This window comes from Penaeus chinensis, chromosome 32, assembly GCF_019202785.1.
Source record: "Penaeus chinensis breed Huanghai No. 1 chromosome 32, ASM1920278v2, whole genome shotgun sequence".
NCBI classification, from domain to species: domain Eukaryota; kingdom Metazoa; phylum Arthropoda; class Malacostraca; order Decapoda; family Penaeidae; genus Penaeus; species Penaeus chinensis.
Window position 1 is genome coordinate 24,200,233 of NC_061850.1, and position 19,840 is coordinate 24,220,072.

The 19,840-nt window shown below is 38.4% G+C and overlaps 1 protein-coding gene across 11 annotated transcripts in view; it reads left to right on the forward strand.

Annotated features, from left to right (window-relative positions):
• Window positions 1-19,840, forward strand: part of LOC125042308 (vacuolar protein sorting-associated protein 13D-like) — a 64,874-nt gene that overhangs the window by 20,507 nt on the left and 24,527 nt on the right. For 9 of the 11 annotated variants that reach the window (XM_047637827.1, XM_047637826.1, XM_047637836.1 and 6 more), the window contains 29 exons: window positions 1,255-1,459; window positions 1,579-1,705; window positions 1,926-2,033; window positions 2,227-2,363; window positions 2,686-3,010; window positions 3,885-4,081; window positions 4,368-4,533; window positions 4,820-5,072; window positions 5,911-6,091; window positions 6,306-6,476; window positions 6,578-6,645; window positions 6,889-7,280; window positions 8,541-8,695; window positions 8,842-9,070; window positions 9,388-9,493; window positions 9,724-9,848; window positions 9,970-10,340; window positions 10,501-10,722; window positions 10,842-10,986; window positions 11,108-11,415; window positions 11,583-11,677; window positions 11,825-11,992; window positions 12,118-12,279; window positions 12,557-12,809; window positions 13,051-13,204; window positions 17,929-18,142; window positions 18,583-18,682; window positions 18,853-19,170; window positions 19,576-19,663. In XM_047637827.1, coding sequence (XP_047493783.1) covers window positions 1,255-1,459; window positions 1,579-1,705; window positions 1,926-2,033; window positions 2,227-2,363; window positions 2,686-3,010; window positions 3,885-4,081; window positions 4,368-4,533; window positions 4,820-5,072; window positions 5,911-6,091; window positions 6,306-6,476; window positions 6,578-6,645; window positions 6,889-7,280; window positions 8,541-8,695; window positions 8,842-9,070; window positions 9,388-9,493; window positions 9,724-9,848; window positions 9,970-10,340; window positions 10,501-10,722; window positions 10,842-10,986; window positions 11,108-11,415; window positions 11,583-11,677; window positions 11,825-11,992; window positions 12,118-12,279; window positions 12,557-12,809; window positions 13,051-13,204; window positions 17,929-18,142; window positions 18,583-18,682; window positions 18,853-19,170; window positions 19,576-19,663 — 5,543 coding nt within the window. The remainder of the gene's footprint in view (window positions 1-1,254; window positions 1,460-1,578; window positions 1,706-1,925; window positions 2,034-2,226; window positions 2,364-2,685; window positions 3,011-3,884; window positions 4,082-4,367; window positions 4,534-4,819; window positions 5,073-5,910; window positions 6,092-6,305; window positions 6,477-6,577; window positions 6,646-6,888; window positions 7,281-8,540; window positions 8,696-8,841; window positions 9,071-9,387; window positions 9,494-9,723; window positions 9,849-9,969; window positions 10,341-10,500; window positions 10,723-10,841; window positions 10,987-11,107; window positions 11,416-11,582; window positions 11,678-11,824; window positions 11,993-12,117; window positions 12,280-12,556; window positions 12,810-13,050; window positions 13,205-17,928; window positions 18,143-18,582; window positions 18,683-18,852; window positions 19,171-19,575; window positions 19,664-19,840) is intronic. The other 2 variants (XM_047637831.1, XM_047637829.1) reach the window with 2 other exon arrangements.

Sequence of the window (19,840 nt, forward strand, 5' to 3'; positions counted from 1 at the left end):
TCTTGAGCTTTCTGTACTATGTCTTATCGCTTGTCTGTTTTCCTGTTATGAAGCCTCCAAAGATTTTCTCTATCGTTGGTGCCAGAATATTTTTGCGTAATTTGCGTACTGTCTCTTTTGTATATATGTAGTTGTTCACCGTTAATTGATGTGAGGCACTTGTGTAATTCTATTGAATTTAGGTGATTGTTTGTGGATTAGGCTTATGAAATACATATCATTATTTGGATTGATCATCTGTTTGTACTTTGTAACAAAATTTTTATTGTTACTCGATATTCTGTGATGTATTTGCTAGCATGTTGTTATTATTTCATGATTTGCATATAAAAGAAAACTTTGTTTTACAGGACAGTTTACCTCTTTTCAGACATGTATTTCAGATGCTGTTACATACCCTCTCGGGGTGTATTACTAAAGTGCTTGTGTGTGTGTGTGTGGCTTTTCCATCTTCCTTATTCTCTGCCTTCATGGACAAAGTCCTTTTTGTATTTGGGCAAAGTTGGGATCATTGTTTTATTTCTATAGCATAAAACAGTTTTTGAAATGGTAATAGATTAAACCATGCGATTATTTTCAGAATCAGAATTGTGACATTTTTTCCAAGTGTGTGGAAAATTCCTCATAATTTTCCTTGTGTTATTACTAACAGCTTTAGCCATGCTTCTATTGGTTATTTTGCAGTCATGATGTCAGGGTTATGATGCATTGACAGACCATTTTAAATGTTGAGGTCTTGAAGTGTCTTTAGTAAGTTATATTTTTTATTACACTCGATTAAATTTTGTTCTTTAGTTTATTGTCAGGGAAAGAAGGGAAAAATTGTGTTACTTCTGAAATCAGAGAGGATTCCTTGTTTTTTTTTTTGGTTTTTTTTATGTGTAAGATTCATGGTAGAGGTGGGTTTTGGCAACAATTGGAAAATCATTATCAAATTCTTTTAGGCAAGGAGGGATATATATATTATACCTGGCAAGCCTTACAAAACCATGAGCTATATAATTTACATTTTTTGGTATTTGCTTGGTAGAAATCAAGGAATAATAAAAAAGAAGTAGGTGTAAATTCCTTTGTATTTGATATCAATTAGAGTTCATATAAGGTAGTTGAAGTAATTTTACTATCAAGAATGTATGATACTGATGAATCAGTGTTATAATTTTTTTTCTTGATGTATCCAAGTAGATAGTGAAAGCAGCCTTCAGAAACATAATATTTTAACAGATATTGTCATGTAAATCTTGTTTTCCACAGCCCTCTTTCAACCACTTTGATGTGTGCTGAAGACCTGTACAGTTGTCGCGACCATGGCAGACCCATCTTGCACAGCACTACCATTGAACTGCGAGTGAGGCATGAGCTAGCAGCTGCTCTTATGCCTGATCATGATTCTGGGCTTTACTTTCCCAATGACATCTTTGTGGATTTATACCCGGCTGCTTCTCGAGACTCCTTACAGGTGTGGGAACTTGGTGAATGATAGAGTAGTGTGTATTTGGTTAGATTGTATTGTCATGTGAGATTTTATAGTAAAGGTTTTTTAACAATCTGAGTAAAATTTCATGTGGCTTTGAACAGATTGATGGAGGCATTGTGACACCACTAAAGATCAGTGTGTCACGCCAGCAGTATAGACAAGTTATGAAGACCTTGTCCAACTTATCTGTGGAGGCTGATACCCAGACAACAGATGGACAAACTTTGGGTTAGTTGTGAAGTTTGTCATGGCAATTAAGAGAAGTGGATTTGTGTACATGTCAACAGAGAAAGGATTATAATTGATAATGGAGTTTATTGTTGTACTTGTATATGTATATATATGTATGTATTTTTTTGAAATGCTATAATTAGTGCTAAACAAAAAAAAAAATCTAAGGATACTTCTAATGGGTCAGGTTAATGAATTGTATTTTTTTCACATGCAGATTCTATCCATGAAGAAATACCAGGGACAGTGACATCAGAATCATATTCACAGAGGAGAGAAAGTGTAAAACGTAGGGAGATTGAGGTCTCATCCATATCAGTGAAAGGCAAGTGAACTATACAATATTTTAATTAGCTGCATTGTCTCATTTAATGGTGGTTGGTTAATCATGTGAAATAAAAGGAATACTTGCAACAGTATTGAAAAGTATCTTTTTAAAAAGTAACATCAGGTAGCATTTGTCTTGGAAACAGTTATAAAAAAGATCCATTTGATGAAATTATCAACTTCCTCTTCAGGATCCTTCTCTGTGCCTAGTATGTGTGTTGAGCTGCGTGGAGATGTAGGTGAGAAGGAAAAACCACTTGTCAATTTACTTCTTGAAGAGATAAAAGCCTCATATGAGTCTTGTGAAGCATACAAGACACGGACACAGGTATTTCTTCTATTTTTTTTTGGTGACATTTAACCCAATGGCGCCGGGTATAGCAAATTAAAAAAAACTCTACGCTCTGGCGAATGGGGGCAGCGCGCCGACTCTGAGCGCGTGATATCGGTACATCAAGCCGAATCATTGCCTCGGGGGGCGTTTTGGCGCGGCGCCGCTGCGGACAGCCGCACGCCTCACATCGTGCGTATTGTTATGACGGCGATAGCCGTGACCCGTCGCCATTGGGTTAAAAACCTACATCCATCAACATTAATAAGTTTCATGATTTATTTGGGCAGACATGAATTGGTTCAATTTTCACCCACAGGTAACCCTTCGCTCACTGATGATGGAAGACCTGCAGCAGCTGGACACGAATGCACAGCACAGGTTCCTCATGAAGTCGGACACACTGCCAATGCAGTCGCCAGATGGCCCAGCTCCTTACGGGATGCATCTGCATCCAGGTCACCATCCCCACATGCATTTCCTGAAGGAGTACCATGTTCCTGAATTCATATCAACCTCCTGTCCCGAACGCTACCCTCACCATCCGGTCTGCTTCACCTCGTCTTCATTACCTGACAAACTGAAGATGGAAAAGCCATTTTTCAAGGCAGCTCAGAAGCCTATACCAAGGAGGCATTTAGAAAGTGAGTTTGGTGCTGAGTCATTATTCAAACTCATCACTTCCATTTGCTAATCTTTGTGTATATTGATGACTATGCAGCATCATTGTAGTAAACTAGAGTTTCCCATTTTGTAGTTGGGTCAGTCTGGCAGATGCCTGATTATCCTGGGTGGCCTGGGTAATATCCCACCTTAAGCTAGAATACCGACTTGAAAGAATTGTTACTCCAGAGACTTCTGTTTATCTTTATGAATTATATCTCCTCCCAGATGAATTTGAGGTTAGCAACATCCTTTGGATTCATTTTAACTGATGTCCTCTTTTCTTTGATGGGGATGTTCAAAATGAAACAGTTAACTTGTGGGGTGCTAGCAGATCAGAACCCTTTACCACTCTTCTACTACTAGGGATTTCTTTTCTCTCATATTTTTTAAATAGACTGATATTGGAATTATACCAGGCAAGCATAGTGTTACCAGGTGGGTGAGTGGAAAACTAGTACATCTGTAAGTTGTTTTGTCTTTGGAAGGTGGGGTAGCCTAGTGGCACTACTACAGACTGGTGTAGCCAGAAATGTCTAGCAATCTATGTTATGATAAAAAATAATGTGATGATTTTTACAAATCTTGGATGTATACATCTGGCCTTGGCAGCTGCAATGCCACTTTTTCACAGATGTGTATGTATATAACTCTGATAGGCCAAGGATTTAGTGTGTTTGACTGCTTTGCTCTTGGTTGTATTGTATGTTGTTAACTTTTGATTAATGACTTGCATTATGAGAAAAGAAAAAACAAAGTTAGATTTCATGTTACTAAAATATTTTCATGAATTTGAAAGTAGCTCATATCAAAGGAAACACACGTTCTATTTACTATCTTCCTACCTCTTTGGAGAAGGCTTGTCATCACAGAGCCCACGAACAAGCATCAAGCCAGGAGGCAAGACCTCCATGAGCCCCAGTACCCCCCCACCTTCACCTACCCCAGGTGAGGGGGAGGAGGAGACCCTTAGGCCAGACACCACACTTGTAACCATCACCATCTCTACTATTGACAAAAAGTGCCCTGAGTTCCATAGCAAATATGATGGTGTAAGTATGATTTAGTGTTTTGTATTCCTTATAGAACTCATAGATGTTTAACCCTTCTTCCTTATAAAAAGGTGAAAAAAATTAAAGTAAAAGGTGGGTAACATGAGTTTAGTACATAGTGTGAAACTGTGTAATGTAATTATTGGCTATTATTGTAACTAGAAATATGCAGCTCTAGAAAAATTAATGGTGCTATTGGAGGTGAAAGATATGCGATATTCTTAATTTTTTCTGTTAGTTAAACTTTGAATCATGTTACCTAGTACATTTTCCTCTTTTTCTCCAGACAAATCGCTTTATTGATGTAGATTTCAACAGCCTGAACACTGTCATCAACATTCCTTCTTGGGTTATGGTGTTAGATTTCTTTAGCACTGATCAAGAGGATGGCTCTCCTTCCAAGAAGGATGGAAAAGTCACTCCTGATACTTCGCTGTCATCCTCGCATAAGGGTAAAGTGATATATGCTGAATTAGAGTCTTTTTGGGTTTCATTTTTAGTTTTAATGTGTTGCATTTTTAGATTTTTTCCCCTCAGAATAATGCTAATTTTGTCACTAAAGTGAGCTATGACACATCAAACTTTAATTGCTATGTTACCTCCCAAAGTGCATAGTTGTCAAGGCATCCTCCCCACAGAAAATAAAGTTTTAACAAAAATTATTCTTACCTGGTATCATGTGACCATTATAAGATATTACGGTATTTTAACCCACCATATTCCCACATAATCTTCTAGGCATGGATGAACTGAACACTATCATGGAGGTACAGGTGCGATCCCTCACCCTAATCTTGAACAAGCCCGAATGTGAGCTAGCCCAGGCAAGCATCTCGCAGGTTCTGGTGCGGTCTGTGGGATCTGAGGGAAATCTGACTCTTACTGGGCGACTAGGGTCCCTCTCTCTGGTGGACTGCACAAGCCATGGTCATCTTTACCGGGAAAAGTTCATCACCACCGGCTCAGAGGCCATGACGTTCCAGGTGTTCAAGTAAGTTCTCAGGCTCTTGCATATTTATGCTGATTTAGAATGCAGAGGGGAAGGAAATGATGCATCTATTAAGTATCTTATTTTTGTGTTCTATAATGATTAGAAAGTTATTGGTAGACTTGTGAGATGAGTGCGTCATGATTGTAGTGATATTGAATGAAGATAAAATTTATCCTTGTATTTAACCCAATGTCAGCAGGTTTATGTACTGTCCCCTTTAGATTTTAGTGAGTTTTGTTACATTCAAATGGCTCCACATGTGCTTAGCAGCAAGGAGTCTATCAGCTGGCCTGAATGGCCGATCCTGATTTCCCCATTCCTTGAATTGGTGGGAAAATGTGTTTTTTTTTTCCAGTACTATTGATATTGACATTGATATCATTCCTATTGATATGATGATTATTACATTGTTATTAAAATGTTAATAACATTATAGACAATAAAATAATAAAAGTGAAGCTTTCAAAAACTAAAGGAAAAGGGTAAACAAATGAGATAAATAAAACTAATAGCTAACTCATTGGTGACTCAACACTTGTAGAGCCATCTATGTACAAAGAAAATAGATAAAATTTTATTACAGTGGGCATGGCATTGTAGTCTTGCCACCTGCACACATAGGTTAAAAATAGAGGGAATAGCTTATGATTATCATATTGAATGTCACCCAACATAGATAAATCTTTTGTTTGTTGTGTTAATTGTATTGGTATTTTAGAAAAAATCTGTTTGACCAAGATTTTTGAATTATAAAAAGAGAAGCTTCCCAAAGTGTTGTAGAATACAGATTCCTTTATTCCAATTTCAGAATGAGATTTCAAAATTTAATTTTTTGCAGGTATGGGCATGATGATCCTGAGATGCTGAGGGAATGTGATATTCGCATGAAACTGAAAATGTCTTCTGTGATGTACCTGCACACGCATCGCTTTGCCTCAGAACTTACTCAATTTGTACAGGAGTTTAATCAATTAAGAGATATTGTGTCAAGATGGAGAGCTACTAGTGCTGGATTAAAGGTAATTAAACTCCTTAGTGTTTACTTTTGGTTATGATTATATACTAAGTAGAAACAGAGGGTTGGAAGTCTGATTGTTGTAAATTAGGATATAGTTGTACAACATTGTCAGTTTTTATAGTTTGATTAGACAGTAGTTATTATAGTCATATTTGAATTTGATGCAAAAGAATATGCTATGTTAATTTCACACATCTTATTTTGATCAATAACAGGTATCAGATTTTAGCAGAGGTTCACGTGTATCACTGGACATCACTGCAGGCTCTCCTGTTATATTCATCCCCATGTCCAGTCGATCAGAGACCCTTCTGGTAGCAGAACTAGGAAGCTTGACCATAACCAACAAGTTCCTCTGGGCAGGTTCAAAGGGAACCATAAGTCAGGTGAGTTATTGTATTTTGCAAATAATACCTTTTGAAGGTAATTTTTGTCAAGATTTTAAGTGACACAAACTAATGGATAATGAATTTGGTCTCCTCATCAGGTACAACGGCAGAGCCTAGAGGAAAAATTTGTGTCTCCTTATCCAAGTGGTGCAGCTGGACGCTCAAGGTAGACGGAAGTTGATATTTCCATTTTGTTTAAGAGTTGTAGATGATGATTATGGGATTCATGGATTCTGATTAGAGACAGGAATAGTTTTTGATATTTACATTGAGTTTTATATTCGAGTAGACATTTACTATATATGTACACAAACAAGCTTTCTAAATGCATGTGACCTCTTTTTTTTTATCAATGACATGAATACTAAGAAGGCATCTTATATTTTCTTCATTGGTCTGGTGATTCAAGATCCCGGTCCCACAGTAGACACCGGGACCCAAACCTGTCCTACCTCAGTGACTCGGATATGGAGGGTGACCTGAGACAGCAGGCGCTAGCAGTAAGTGCCTCCCACAAGTGCCTACTTGATGTCATGTACATAGACCTAGTGAACATGGACCTCTACACAAGCACAAGAGCCACACGATCCAAGTACAGTCAGCAAAAAGCACGTTCAAAAGATGAGGCCAAAACGACGAAGGGGAACGAGAAGGAAGTTGGAGGCAGGGTGACAGAGGACAGTGTCGAGTGGATGTTTAGGGCTTACTGTGTTGTACGACAAGGGAAGTCGCTGCTCCAGGAGAAATGTGCGATCAAGCTGCAGGTGGAGAGGAACCTGGACACTGCCATCAGTCATGCAGGTATGTCGGTGATTCTGTGTTCGGGCTTTGGTTTGGGGTTTTAGCTCTAGTGCATTGACGTGAGATGAAAAACGTTAGATGTTTTATAATCTTATATCTATCAATCTGTCTATGTATATCTCTGTCAATCTGCCTATCTGTCTATCTATCTACCTGTCTATAGGCAGGCAGGCAGGCAGGCAGGCAGGCAGGCAGGCAGGCAGGCAGGCAGGCAGGCAGGCAGGCAGGCAGGCAGGCAGGCAGGCAGGCAGGCAGGCAGGCAGGCAGGCAGACAGGCAGGCAGATGTACATACATACAGATGTACATACATACAGATGTACATACATACAGATGTACATACATACAGATGTACATACATACAGATGTACATACATACAGATGTACATACATACAGATGTACATACATACAGATGTACATACATACAGATGTACATACATACAGATGTACATACATACAGATGTACATACATACAGATGTACATACATACAGATGTACATACATACAGATGTACATACATACAGATGTACATACATACAGATGTACATACATACAGATGTACATACATACAGATGTACATACATACAGATGTACATACATACATACATACATACATACATACATACATACATACATACATACATACATACATACATACATACATACATACATACATATATTTATATAGATATATATATATATATATATATAAATCTACCTATCTGTCTGTCTATATCTCTGTCTATATATCTATCTATAGACAAACAGACAGTGTGAGTGTGAGTGTGTGTGTGTGTGTGTGTGTGTGTGTGTGTGTGTGTGTGTGTGTGTGTGTGTGTGTGTGTGTGTGTGTGTATGTGTATGTGTATGTTGTGTATGTGTATGTGTGTGTATGTGTATGTGTATGTGTATGTGTATGTGTATGTGTATGTGTATGTGTATGTGTATGTGTATGTGTATGTGTATGTGTATGTGTATGTGTATGTGTGTGTGTGTGTGTGTGTGTGTGTGTGTGTGTGTGTGAATGTACATAGGTGTGGGTGTGTGGATATGTGGGTGGGTGGGTGTGGGTATTTTAATTTAAATGTTATGATATGTTGATGTTCATTTTAGGCAGAGGATTTTGAGTTAATGTATTGTATTCAAATAGGAAAATTGTTTCTGTAAAGTTTGATAAATATGTATGCTACAGTTTATCAGAAGCATTAGGAATACCAGACTAATATAGATGTCAGTAAATGATGCCTCTTACTCTTTCTAGTGCCGGATATGAGTATTCATGGCACAGTCAAAAAGGTCCATGCCACCATCCACACAGCAGAGTACAAGTTTATCCGTGGATTGCTTATGTACAACTTTGGGGAGCCTTTGCCTTCTCCTCCTCCGATATACCTCTATCAAACACAGCCACAACAGGTAAGCATAATTTTGAGGTGCCATCATTGAAATAAATGAAATACAGTTCCATATGTATCACATATTAAAAGAAATAGTTTTGAATTTATAGAAATAGAATGGAATGTGTGTACCATATATTAACTGAAGCACCATTACTTCTCTAGACCTGGTTTGACCTAGGGTCAGTGTGGACCTCCCTCACAATCATTCTCAATTTGGACAACGTTACCCTTGAGTTGGAGAATCTCGAAGAAGAGAGCGTGCAAGAGACCAAGCCCCTCGCCTGTGTCAATTTCATCAGCTCAAGGCTAACCTTTGAGAGCTTTTCGGATCAGACCAAAGATGTGGATCTAGTGTCTCAGGAAATCCTAATCAGTGACACAAGATTTGAGAGTTAGTTGAGAGTCATAGATTTTGCCAGTTTGTCTTTGGGATTTTGTTAATTGCAAATGTATTGGGAATCTAATAGCATGGGATGAGGGGATATTGGTTAACAGTCACTTGGTTATTGCAGTTGTGTTTTAGTGTCAGATACTGATACTGAGAGTTGTTTTATCCGTAATGTATTAAATTTTACTAATGCTTTTGTCTGTTGTCACCTGTGTGTGTGTGTGTGTATTTAAGTCATAGAGCGTATCTTGAAATATTTCTCTATACTTCATGTTTGTATATAATTCTATAAGTATGTCTATTTCTTTTTCCCTTTTCAGACTTCCCGGTGAATAAAAGATCAAATATCTTCACAAACATTTTGCAGCCCACACCTTTAAAAAGTGCAAAAAATGATAGCCAATTGCAGGCTGAAGTTCATTATAGGTAATGCCTATTTTGGATTAAGTTGTAGGATGTTTCATTATTGATATTTTTGTATATTATTATGTTTTATATGTATACATTTTTTCTCAATAAGTATTTTGAGAGTTATGTTTTTTCCTAATTTGCTCCTTTTTAAATGTTAAACATAGTAAAGATAAGCTATTACTAGCCTTTTTAAATGCTAAATGCAGTAAAGATAAGTGTCCTTAATTCCATTATGACTTCCCCAGATCAACAAAAGATGTTACAAGATTTACCATTCTTCTGAATAACATGAGGCTAATGGGAATTTTGGACTGGTGGATGGAAGTGCTGGACTTCATCTACAAGATGCCAGATGACCCAGTTCTTGCAGGTGTGGAGAACTTGTCATACAAGTTTTATAGTTTTATATATGTCATTGAAAGTGATTTATTTTTTTATTGAAAGAAATAATGAAATTACTGTTGAACTGATACAATGCTGAACTGTTGCAGGTAGTGGTACGTCATGCAGCAGCCCAGGAGCCTCAGAGCACCACAGTTATGCAGCCACTCCTCTCATGTTTTCCCCTATTCATACTCCTATCCTTAGATCACCTCAGGGGCAGTCCCCACAACCTCAGTCTCCACAGCCACAGTCCCCTCGCTCACAATCCCCTCCCTTGGGGCTGCATAGGGAGTTCAGTCACAGGTCTGCCACACCAAGACTGAACCCCATGGTTGAGTCAACAGGTGTCATGACCAAGCATGCTCTCATCCAAGAACAGCACAAAGTTCCCTTTGAACTGAAGCTGAACATCACAGACTCAGAGCTTGTGGTATTGGAGAACACAGCTGTGTGGGATACGAGCGCTGTCATATTAAGGGTAGGTGGGATCAGTAGGTTGGGGAATGAACTGTCTGATTTTTATATTTTTTTGTAGGTAGTCCTTTTTTAAAAAATGTTTTTATAGCCTTGCTGATTTTGTTAAAAAGTGTAGTAGAAAAAGATAATTTAATGTGATGGGGACATTTCTTTTTTTGTAGAGTACAGCAGTCATCAGTTATCGACCACAGCACCAAGAACGCCCTCTGTCATGCAACTTGAACCAGTGTGAGCTGTACTCATGTATATTAGGCCTGGAGGATGATACTGCTCTCTCCATTATTGACCCTGTCACCATCAACATTGAAGTCAATGACAGATTAGGGCAAAATCAGCCAGTGGACATATCCAATGTGTCAATGGCAGTGCAGCATACCGTTGAGGTAAGTCATTTGATACTGACATATTATTCACAATAAAATACTTTTGTAGACCAAAGATGTTATTGTAATTGAAAGTGTAAATATGTGTACTTTTTAACTTACTATTTTATTTTACATAGGTGGTTATGCACCAATTAAATATTCGTCTGAGTTACCATGACATGAAAATGTTCCAACAAATCTTGGAGTCCATTCCAAAGCAGCGTGAAGTTGCCAGGAAGCCTTCTGTATCTAGAGAAAAAAAGCAGCCTGCAAATTTCCAAGGTTTGTATTTCCTCTATACAAATGAAAGAAAGTTGTAGTCTATGAAAATATGGGTACTGTAACTTTTTATATCTTTGTGGAAATGTTTAGTTTGGATAAATGATTAATGATTGACTTCCAGTTTCTAATTTTTTTCAAACAGCTCAAGTCGACAAATTGTCAGCTTTGGGATTCCGACCTGCCGATTGCACCCGTGCCCTGGAGGAATGTGGAGGTAGGCTTGATGATGCTGCTCTTTGGCTAACGCACAATGCCCAGCCTGTACCTGCCCCCACTGTGACAATCCAGGACCAAGGCAAGACAGGCACCATCAACTTCCATGCTGTGGAAATCAAGACCGGGAGTGTCAATGTGTGTGTCATCGATGACTGCGGAGATTGTGACGTCCCCTTGCTTGAGATTTCCCTCTCCCATCTCGGTTTGAAACAGGTAATGTTTTCTGGTTGTGTGAGTGAGGTTTTCACTAGATATTATAAATGAAAATTAATAAAGGTTGGGAAACAAGGATAATCTTTCCCTGTTCTAATGGCTTTGAGAGTTTTGTATTTTTAAAAATTTATTTATTTTTTTATCCATAACAATGCTTATATGTGCAGGATTGGCAAGGAAAAGGATCAGCAAGCTGCTCTCTCTCAGTTGACTACTATAATCGAGCACTGTCTGGTTGGGAGCCTTTCTTAGAACCTTGGCGGTAAGTATATCTCCATGTGACTCACTGAATTGTTCAGGTAAATCAGATTATAGCTTTTACCTGACCATCACAATAGCTAGCAGAATTTATGTGTAACAGTGGCAAGAAAAAAAAAGGCATGCATATATTTTCTATTCCATATTTCAGGTGTGAAGCAGAGTGGGACAAGACTCCATCAAGAGATCTTACTGGGGAACGGCTGTCCTTGAGTGTGAAGACTGAAGATACTGTGAATGTGAACATAACTAATACCTTATTGGAATTGTACCACATGGTGAAGAACAACTGGACTTTAGATTATTACAACAGAGACAGGTTTGCATTCATCAATATGCTATATCATGCTGCATTATTTTCTGTTGATGTGGAGTAGTTTCATACATATAGAATATAAAGGTATTGAAGTTGAATGTACAATTCATTTATATCACATGTTCTAGGATGGAGATTGAGAACAACATTATTTCCAATGAAGAGGGAAGCAAAACACTGGTGGTCAGTCCTCAGGGTTACAGACGGCGTTCACCTTTTATACCCTTTGCACTCAAGAATGATACTGGATGCAATCTTTGTTTTGCAACCATGACAACAACTCCAGACAAGTATGTTTGTTAAGACTGTTATGATGATACATAAGTTGATGTTATTTTAAGGTGCAATGATATAGATGATATAGAAATTGATATCGTTTTGATGAATTTGTAGTTACTGTAGGAGTTCTTCCAAAAAGTGATGATTACTATATTTATGAGTGGTACTTTTAGTCATCTATAATTATCTTCAAAATTTTTGCATATTGGGGTTAATACTTTTAGCACTGTATATTTGTTGCAAAGGTGGAGGCAAATTTGATAATCCTTGATCTTTGTCATTTTCCAGCTTGGCTGATGTTGAGAGCCTGGGGCAGAGCATCATGCCAGAGGTAGACTGGATAAGTGTACCAGCTGGTAACACGGTCCCCTTCTCCTTTGAGGGCCGTGGAAAGCAGCGCCATCGAGATACCCATGAGCTTAAGGTTCACCAGCTGTTGGTTCAGGTGGATGGTTGGCAGGCAGTTGGTCCTGTCACAGTGGATAAAGTTGGGGTATTCTTCAGGCTTGCGGTGTCACAGCCAGCGGGAGCCTCAACACATGTATGTAGCTTGTATTTAGTAGACTTTAGACTTAAGTTAGGTGATAGATTTGAATTTATATTTTTGAGTGGATATATATGATATATTTATGGAATCCATTTTATTTTTTTTGTGCCTGTAAGTAAGCTGTTGTAGTTCATTTGTATTCTTGTTTAAAATTCATGATTGATATAAGGAATGATATATTTTATATCAAGCCATCCTTTCTTACTGACATATGATTTTTATTCTTATTATTTAGCTTTACGAATTGCCAAGTGCAAGAGTTGTCGTAGCTGTCACACTGGATGGCTCAGCAAGGAAGCTAGTCACCATCCGATCAGCTTTGATTCTTGCCAACCAACTTCACTATCCTGTGGACGTCAAGCTGGAAAATGTTGCACTCAGATTAGGGGGTATGAGTCACGAAAATTTAGTTTGTAGCTTTTAATCGATTACTTTCCAGATTATGATCAGCGTTTTTTGTTGTCACTTTCTTATTCTTGTTCTTTTCTTGTTTTCCTTTATTCTGCTTGTGATCATTCCATCATAAAAGAGAAAAGATTCATTTAGCATATGAGGTTCACTTAGATGGAACAGGTAAAAAAGTTATTTGTAAAGTTACAAATTTTTATATCTTTATCTGTTTCTGCTGTCATGGAAGTACCTGTGAATGCCTTTATATTGCCTTCTGTATAATTATGTTAACATGCAGCCACTGACACACGAACTCAGTGCTAGTTAGTATTTCCGCACCTACCCAGTGACATGCCAGCCACTATGCACAGTTATCCCTTGTGATTATAAGCATGGGAAGCATATATTGTTTTCTCGTTAGATTTTGGCTGCAACGTATATGAATGCCAGATTCAAGAAATTATGAATACAGGTACTAGGGCCTACTAAGTGACTCCTTGGTGACTGAGCACTGGTGGAGCCACCTATATGTAACAGAATTAAAGAAAAAACTACAGTGGACAGTCCATAAACCTGCAGCCAGTGGTTTAATAGAAAAGAAAGTATCATCTATTTAGAAGTTGTCATGTCAATCTAAAAAAGGTTTGATTTTTATTAGTGTATTTGTTCACTTGTTAATGCTTCATTTGTTTGTGCTTGTTCTAGCATTCATTTATTGTTCATTTAGTTTGTTAAGCATTATCATAATTAGCATTCATTTGTTACCATTTGACAGTTTCAAACCTAGTCACAATGTCATGTATAAAGGTTTCTAATATTGGTCCATATAGCAGTGAGGTAAGCAACATGGAAGGAATCTAAGGAAGGGCTGATTAACCCATTGCCGCCAGGGGAAATGAATAAAAGATGGGGAAAATGCTGTGCTCATTTTTTGTATTTTTGTGAACTGTCTCTGTACATAGATGGCTCTGCTAGTGCTTAGTCACAAAGGAGTCAGTTAGTAGATCTTGTGACCTTACCTGGTTTCACCTTTCCTTGAATTGGTGCGAAAAAGTTATTTTTTACTAGTGCTATGAATATCGATGGTGTTGTTTTTGTTATAAACCTTATAATTACTACAGTGTTATAAACATTAATAACAGCAAAATAAGATAACGTAAAATATTTTCATAAATCAATGAAAAGGGTGAACGCGCGAGACAGGCAGTGCCCATAACTGGCTCACGGGTGACTTAGTACAAGTGTAGCCATCTATGAGTAAAAACAGTTAAACAAGTAAACTTACATACATGCCCCGTTGGCAATGAGTTAAAGAAAGAGGATCACGAGAAAACAGTTAATGAGTTTCGGTGCTCATTTTTGTTCCATGATTCGCTGTACCTTGAGTCAAACGCAGAACAGGAAAAGATATTGATATTCCAAGCAAAAAAGAGAAAAAAAGTAGAATGTTGGGTTTGCCAGGAGAAAACGGAGGGCTATTCTGTCTACTGATTGGCAGGGAAGATGACGTACCTGTTAGCTGATTACATTATGATACCTTTACTTCTATCACCTGGAGCTATATGGATGCTGCATCTGTCAGTTCTAGACCTTTGTTTAAAGGCATTGCTGTGGATGCCACCATCTCTTAAAGTCTTAATCTGAACATTTTACATATAGTATTGAATTATTGGCTGATGCAAGTCACATAATGTCTCAGAATTAAGTATTATATTACTTACCTCCCTACTGTAGGGAGTGGCAAAATTATGGTTGGTTGATGATATAGATGGTGATAAAGTGTATTCACCCATCCATCCATCCATCCATCCATCCATCCATCCATCCATCCATCCATCCATCCATCCATCCATCCATCCACCCACCCACCCACCCACCCACCCACCCACCCACCCACCCACCCACCCACCCACCCACCCACCCACCCATACCCATCCACCCACCCACACCACCCACCCACCCACCCACCCACCCACCCACCCACCCACCCACCCACCCACCCACCCACCCATACCCACCCACCCACCCATACCCACCCACCCACCCATACCCACCCACCCATACCCACCTACCCATACCCACCCACACATACCCACCCACACACCCACCCACCCACCCATAAACACCCACCCACCCACCCACCCATAAACACCCACCCACCCACCCATAAACACCCACCCACCCACCCATAAACACCCACCCACCCACCCATAAACACCCACCCACCCACCCACCCATACCCACCCACCCACCCATACCCACCCACCCATACCCCCCATACCCACCCACCCATACCCCCCATACCCACCCACCCATACCCACCCACCCACCCATACCCACCCACCCACCCATACTCATCCACCCACCCACCATAGTCATTTATTTTGTTATATTCAAGGGGGGGGGGGTGTTCCTGGCTTTGATTGTGATGTTGATGTTAACTGTGTAGTCACTGAGGATATTTTTCCAGTCTAAAAGAATTAGTTAAAGATAACTAGTTACAACATTGGTGCTGGGTATATGCATTAGCCACTGTGGTTATTTTAGTAATTTTGTTTACATATGGATGGTTTCCTAAGCACTTAGTCACCAAAAAGGCAATTGCTCTGCCTGCTTGACCTCACCCCTTTATCCTGTTTGTTGCTTTTTTTTGTTTAAGTTTTTATTTCTTTTACTGTTGTTGTTGTTATTAAGATCATTGATATTATTATTATTAGTAGTGTGAGTAGTATTGTTTTCATTGATATTATTACTATTAGTAGTATGATGCCATTAGCAATAACAATAGTAACAGATTTAAAAAAATCAAGGAATAGGATGATAAGGTGAAGTCATAAATAAAACAAATACAGTAGAAAGTGCATATATACAGGACACTCCTGGTATCACTGGGTTATTAAAAGCTTCAAAATGATATGTCATGAATTCTGATATATCTGTTAAATATTTTCTATGTATTCTTAGTAGAAATGTTGAATTTGACAAGGTATTTGAGGACTCTTCTGTAGTGTCAAATATGTATTGTTAGTATTGAGTTTGGCTTTGATGCACTAATAGAAAAACTGCATAACATCTTCAGCTAAATGTAGGCTTGTAAAAAAAACCCTTTTTTGACAGCCTGATAACCTGTTTCAGCTCCAACACAGCTAATCAAGCGACTGACCCCGGGCTCAATCTATCCTGTGCCCATCAAGTTTGTCGAGTTACAGATTAATGTCCGCCCAGTGCCGGACAGGAGCCGAAGTGTTTTCAGTTTCTCTAACAAGCCGGTCTTTTGTACCCAGTCCCTTAAGTTGGGCTATTTGGAGGGTGGGGCAAGACAGTGCCATGCCCTCAACAGTAATCAGGAACACCCCTATAGGTTTGTTCCTAGACACATCTATGAATGCTAAATTGTTAAGCCAGCTTGTTGTCTTGCCAGTCATCCTTTGAGATTATTTCTTTCTTTTTTCATCTTCCCTGTTTCTGTTTTGTTCCTAAATCTTGATTGCTTGTCAGGATTCTTCCATAGCACTAAAGGCTGTATTTATCCCGACCTACACGCTTTTAGACATGCTCTTGAGTAAGGTACACAAGGAAAATCAAATAAACAAGTGGATTAACATAGAACTTGCTGTTGGTGAGAGTCCAGCTTGTGTTGTCTGCACTGCTGCATGAAGTAGTGACCAGCTGTTCTTGTCTCAGTTCTGGCATTTCCTCACCACTCTGTGTTGTGGAATGGATAGTCTATTTTAAGTCCTGCTCATTTATAGTTTCTGTTTTGGGGTAACTTATTTTTTATTTATCACTGTATTATGGTCTTTGGTCTAGTTTTCAAAAACTGAATATGACTCAATGACGTTATGTTCATGGGGTTGCTCCAAGTGTTATTAAAAATAGGTTGTTTTTGAGACTGAATGCAAAGCTAAAATATTGTGGTAATGGTATTTAGGGAAAAGTCTGTCTAGTTCAAGATTCTTACAATGATGTGTCCAATGCTACATTATGGTATTTGTTTTTAATAGGGATTTGAAAAGATGACTTAATTGACCAGCATCGGAACCACTGACTGGCCATTGAGTTACTTTGTTGTTGACTATAACTTGATTATAGTATTACAACAAAATATGTTGGAGTGGGAGCTCTGCCATCATTGTAATGGGAATCTTCAACTAGAATATGCATAAGGGGCATGTTATAACCAGCAAGCATAATACAATGGCTTATAACAAAATTTCAATTTGTGATGTATTAGAAAATTTGCTTGGATTAAAGAAAACAAAATGTATGGCAAGTCATGAAAATATACTGTTACAGGAAAATGTTATTGACACGGATAGAAAAGAAAAAAATTGTTTAGACCTTCATCAGTGGACTTCAGATTGATGACTGGAATTGAGGAAATTGACATAGGACTTTAAACAAGGAAGAAACCTCCTCCTATATTTTGGAATAACTAATTTTTTTATTTTATTTTACAATATCTTGTAAAGTGTACTCATGTATAATACAGTATGTTACTGTTTCAGTGAAATAGTGCAAAAGTATGTTGTGTATTATTGTTTATTTCTATTATTATTTTATGTACTGTTTACTTATTCATTTATTTATTTATTTGTTTATTTATTTTTTTATCATTAGCTCGTCTACCCCCTAGCTGGCATGCTAATGTGCAAGGCTCGTGCAATTAGTTTCCTCTTTGTGGAAGTAGCAATCATTTTATTTTTGTTTCATGTTACCTCAGATGTTAAAGTCCTTCAAGTGGCTGCCAAGTCCAAAGTACCTGTCCCACTGGTGTATGCTTGGGCTCGGATTTTTGTGCGGCCAGTCACTGCTCCTGGGGGTGGTTGGCTGTATTGCCAGGAGCCGCTGCACTGGCTCACCCTCCTCCAGCCCCGGCAGGAGGCCACAGACCTAAGAGCTTGCCCTGCCATCAACACGCACTTGCCACCTTTTAGGTCTGAATGAATTTTAAATTTTTTATTTGATTTTTATGCTTTTTGAAGACTTTTGTTTTGGCATTTAAATTGGATTCTATTTTCATGTGTTGATATACTTTTAGGGCTTTGTATAGAGCTTTTAGAAACATTTGTAGTAATTTGTGATTTAAAGTGTTAATGCATCCTTAAAGTGAGGAAATATAACTCTGGATCTTGATTGCATGATTAACTGTTAGATATTAGTATGTCCTAGAATACTTAATATGTAAGATAATGAGTTTAAGAGAGTGTAAACTTATTGCTGCATTGAAGTAATCTAATTTCTCTCAAAAATGTTTCAAAAAGTTATAAAGTAGAGTCATCATGTATATTTTCATTCACAAATTTGAAATCTCAGCTCAACATTAATCAGTTAGGCCAATCTATGTGTGTATTTAAAGTTCCTAATGGTTAAACAGGTTTTGTGTTCATGTGAAGAGAGACAATTTTCCTGTGGATTCGTCCCCCCCTTCTCCCCCCACAAACTCTCCACATTTAACACCTCGACATAATGAGTGGGTAAGTTTACGGCATAGAACGTGTTAAGGATTAATGATGATTGTTTTCCTTTTATTGTAAAGGATTTTCCATTGTTCCTAGTGTTACATTTTAAGATCATATTTTGATGGCATATAATACCACAACTTCCTTCCTTCTTATCTTTTATTATATTTCTAATCATTAAACAGGTTCAACCAGGTCACACAATAGTGCTAGTGAGCCCCTTGACCTTAGTCAACCTCCTCCCATATGATCTACACTACGAGGTCAAGGCAACCGGCAATGTGAGTCGTGTTAAACCAGGAGAGGATGACTGCCTCCACTCTGTTGACCCAGCCCAGAGTATCTCCCTCTCTCTATGGACAGATACTCTTGAGCCTTGTGGAGAGATAACGCTAAACCCATCTACCTCCATGTATGTGCTGCCATTCAAGTTACAGGACTCGCTGAAACGTATCCTGTACATTCACTTGAAAGTGAAGCCACAGTTTGGAGGAGCCCTAAAGGTCTGTTTTGAATTACCTTTTTTGAATATTGGAATTCTTAATTTGAATACTAATGATCACAAAAAACAAACAACAAACACATACAAACACACATAAACATAAACACAAATAATACAAACAAAAACACACATGCACACACAATACCCACCCGCACACTTGCACACACACACACACACACACACACACACACACACACACACACACACACACACACACACACACACACACACACACACACACACACACACACACACACACATATATTTATCCAGTTTAGTATGGCTTTTGATTGTCCTATACCTTCTAGTTTCTTATTGAGGGGTAATCAAAGCCTTGTCAAAGAATGTATAATACAAAGATATAAGTATGAAATGAAGAAGTTACTGATGTGAGCCTATTTCACAGGTTGTCATATATGCAGGATATTGGCTGATCAACAAGACAGGATTACCCTTAGTCTTTAAGCAGGAGGGTGTATCAGCTGATGCTGCAGGTACGTATACTATGAGGTATTTAGCAGTAGACTTAAAATTTTTATATTCAAGTTGACATGCAGTGCAAGTGTTAGGAATGCACTGTATATTAACCCAATGGCGACGGGTCATGGCTATCGCCGTCATAACAATACGCCCGAAATGAGGCGTGCGGCTGTCCGCAGCGGCGCCGCGCC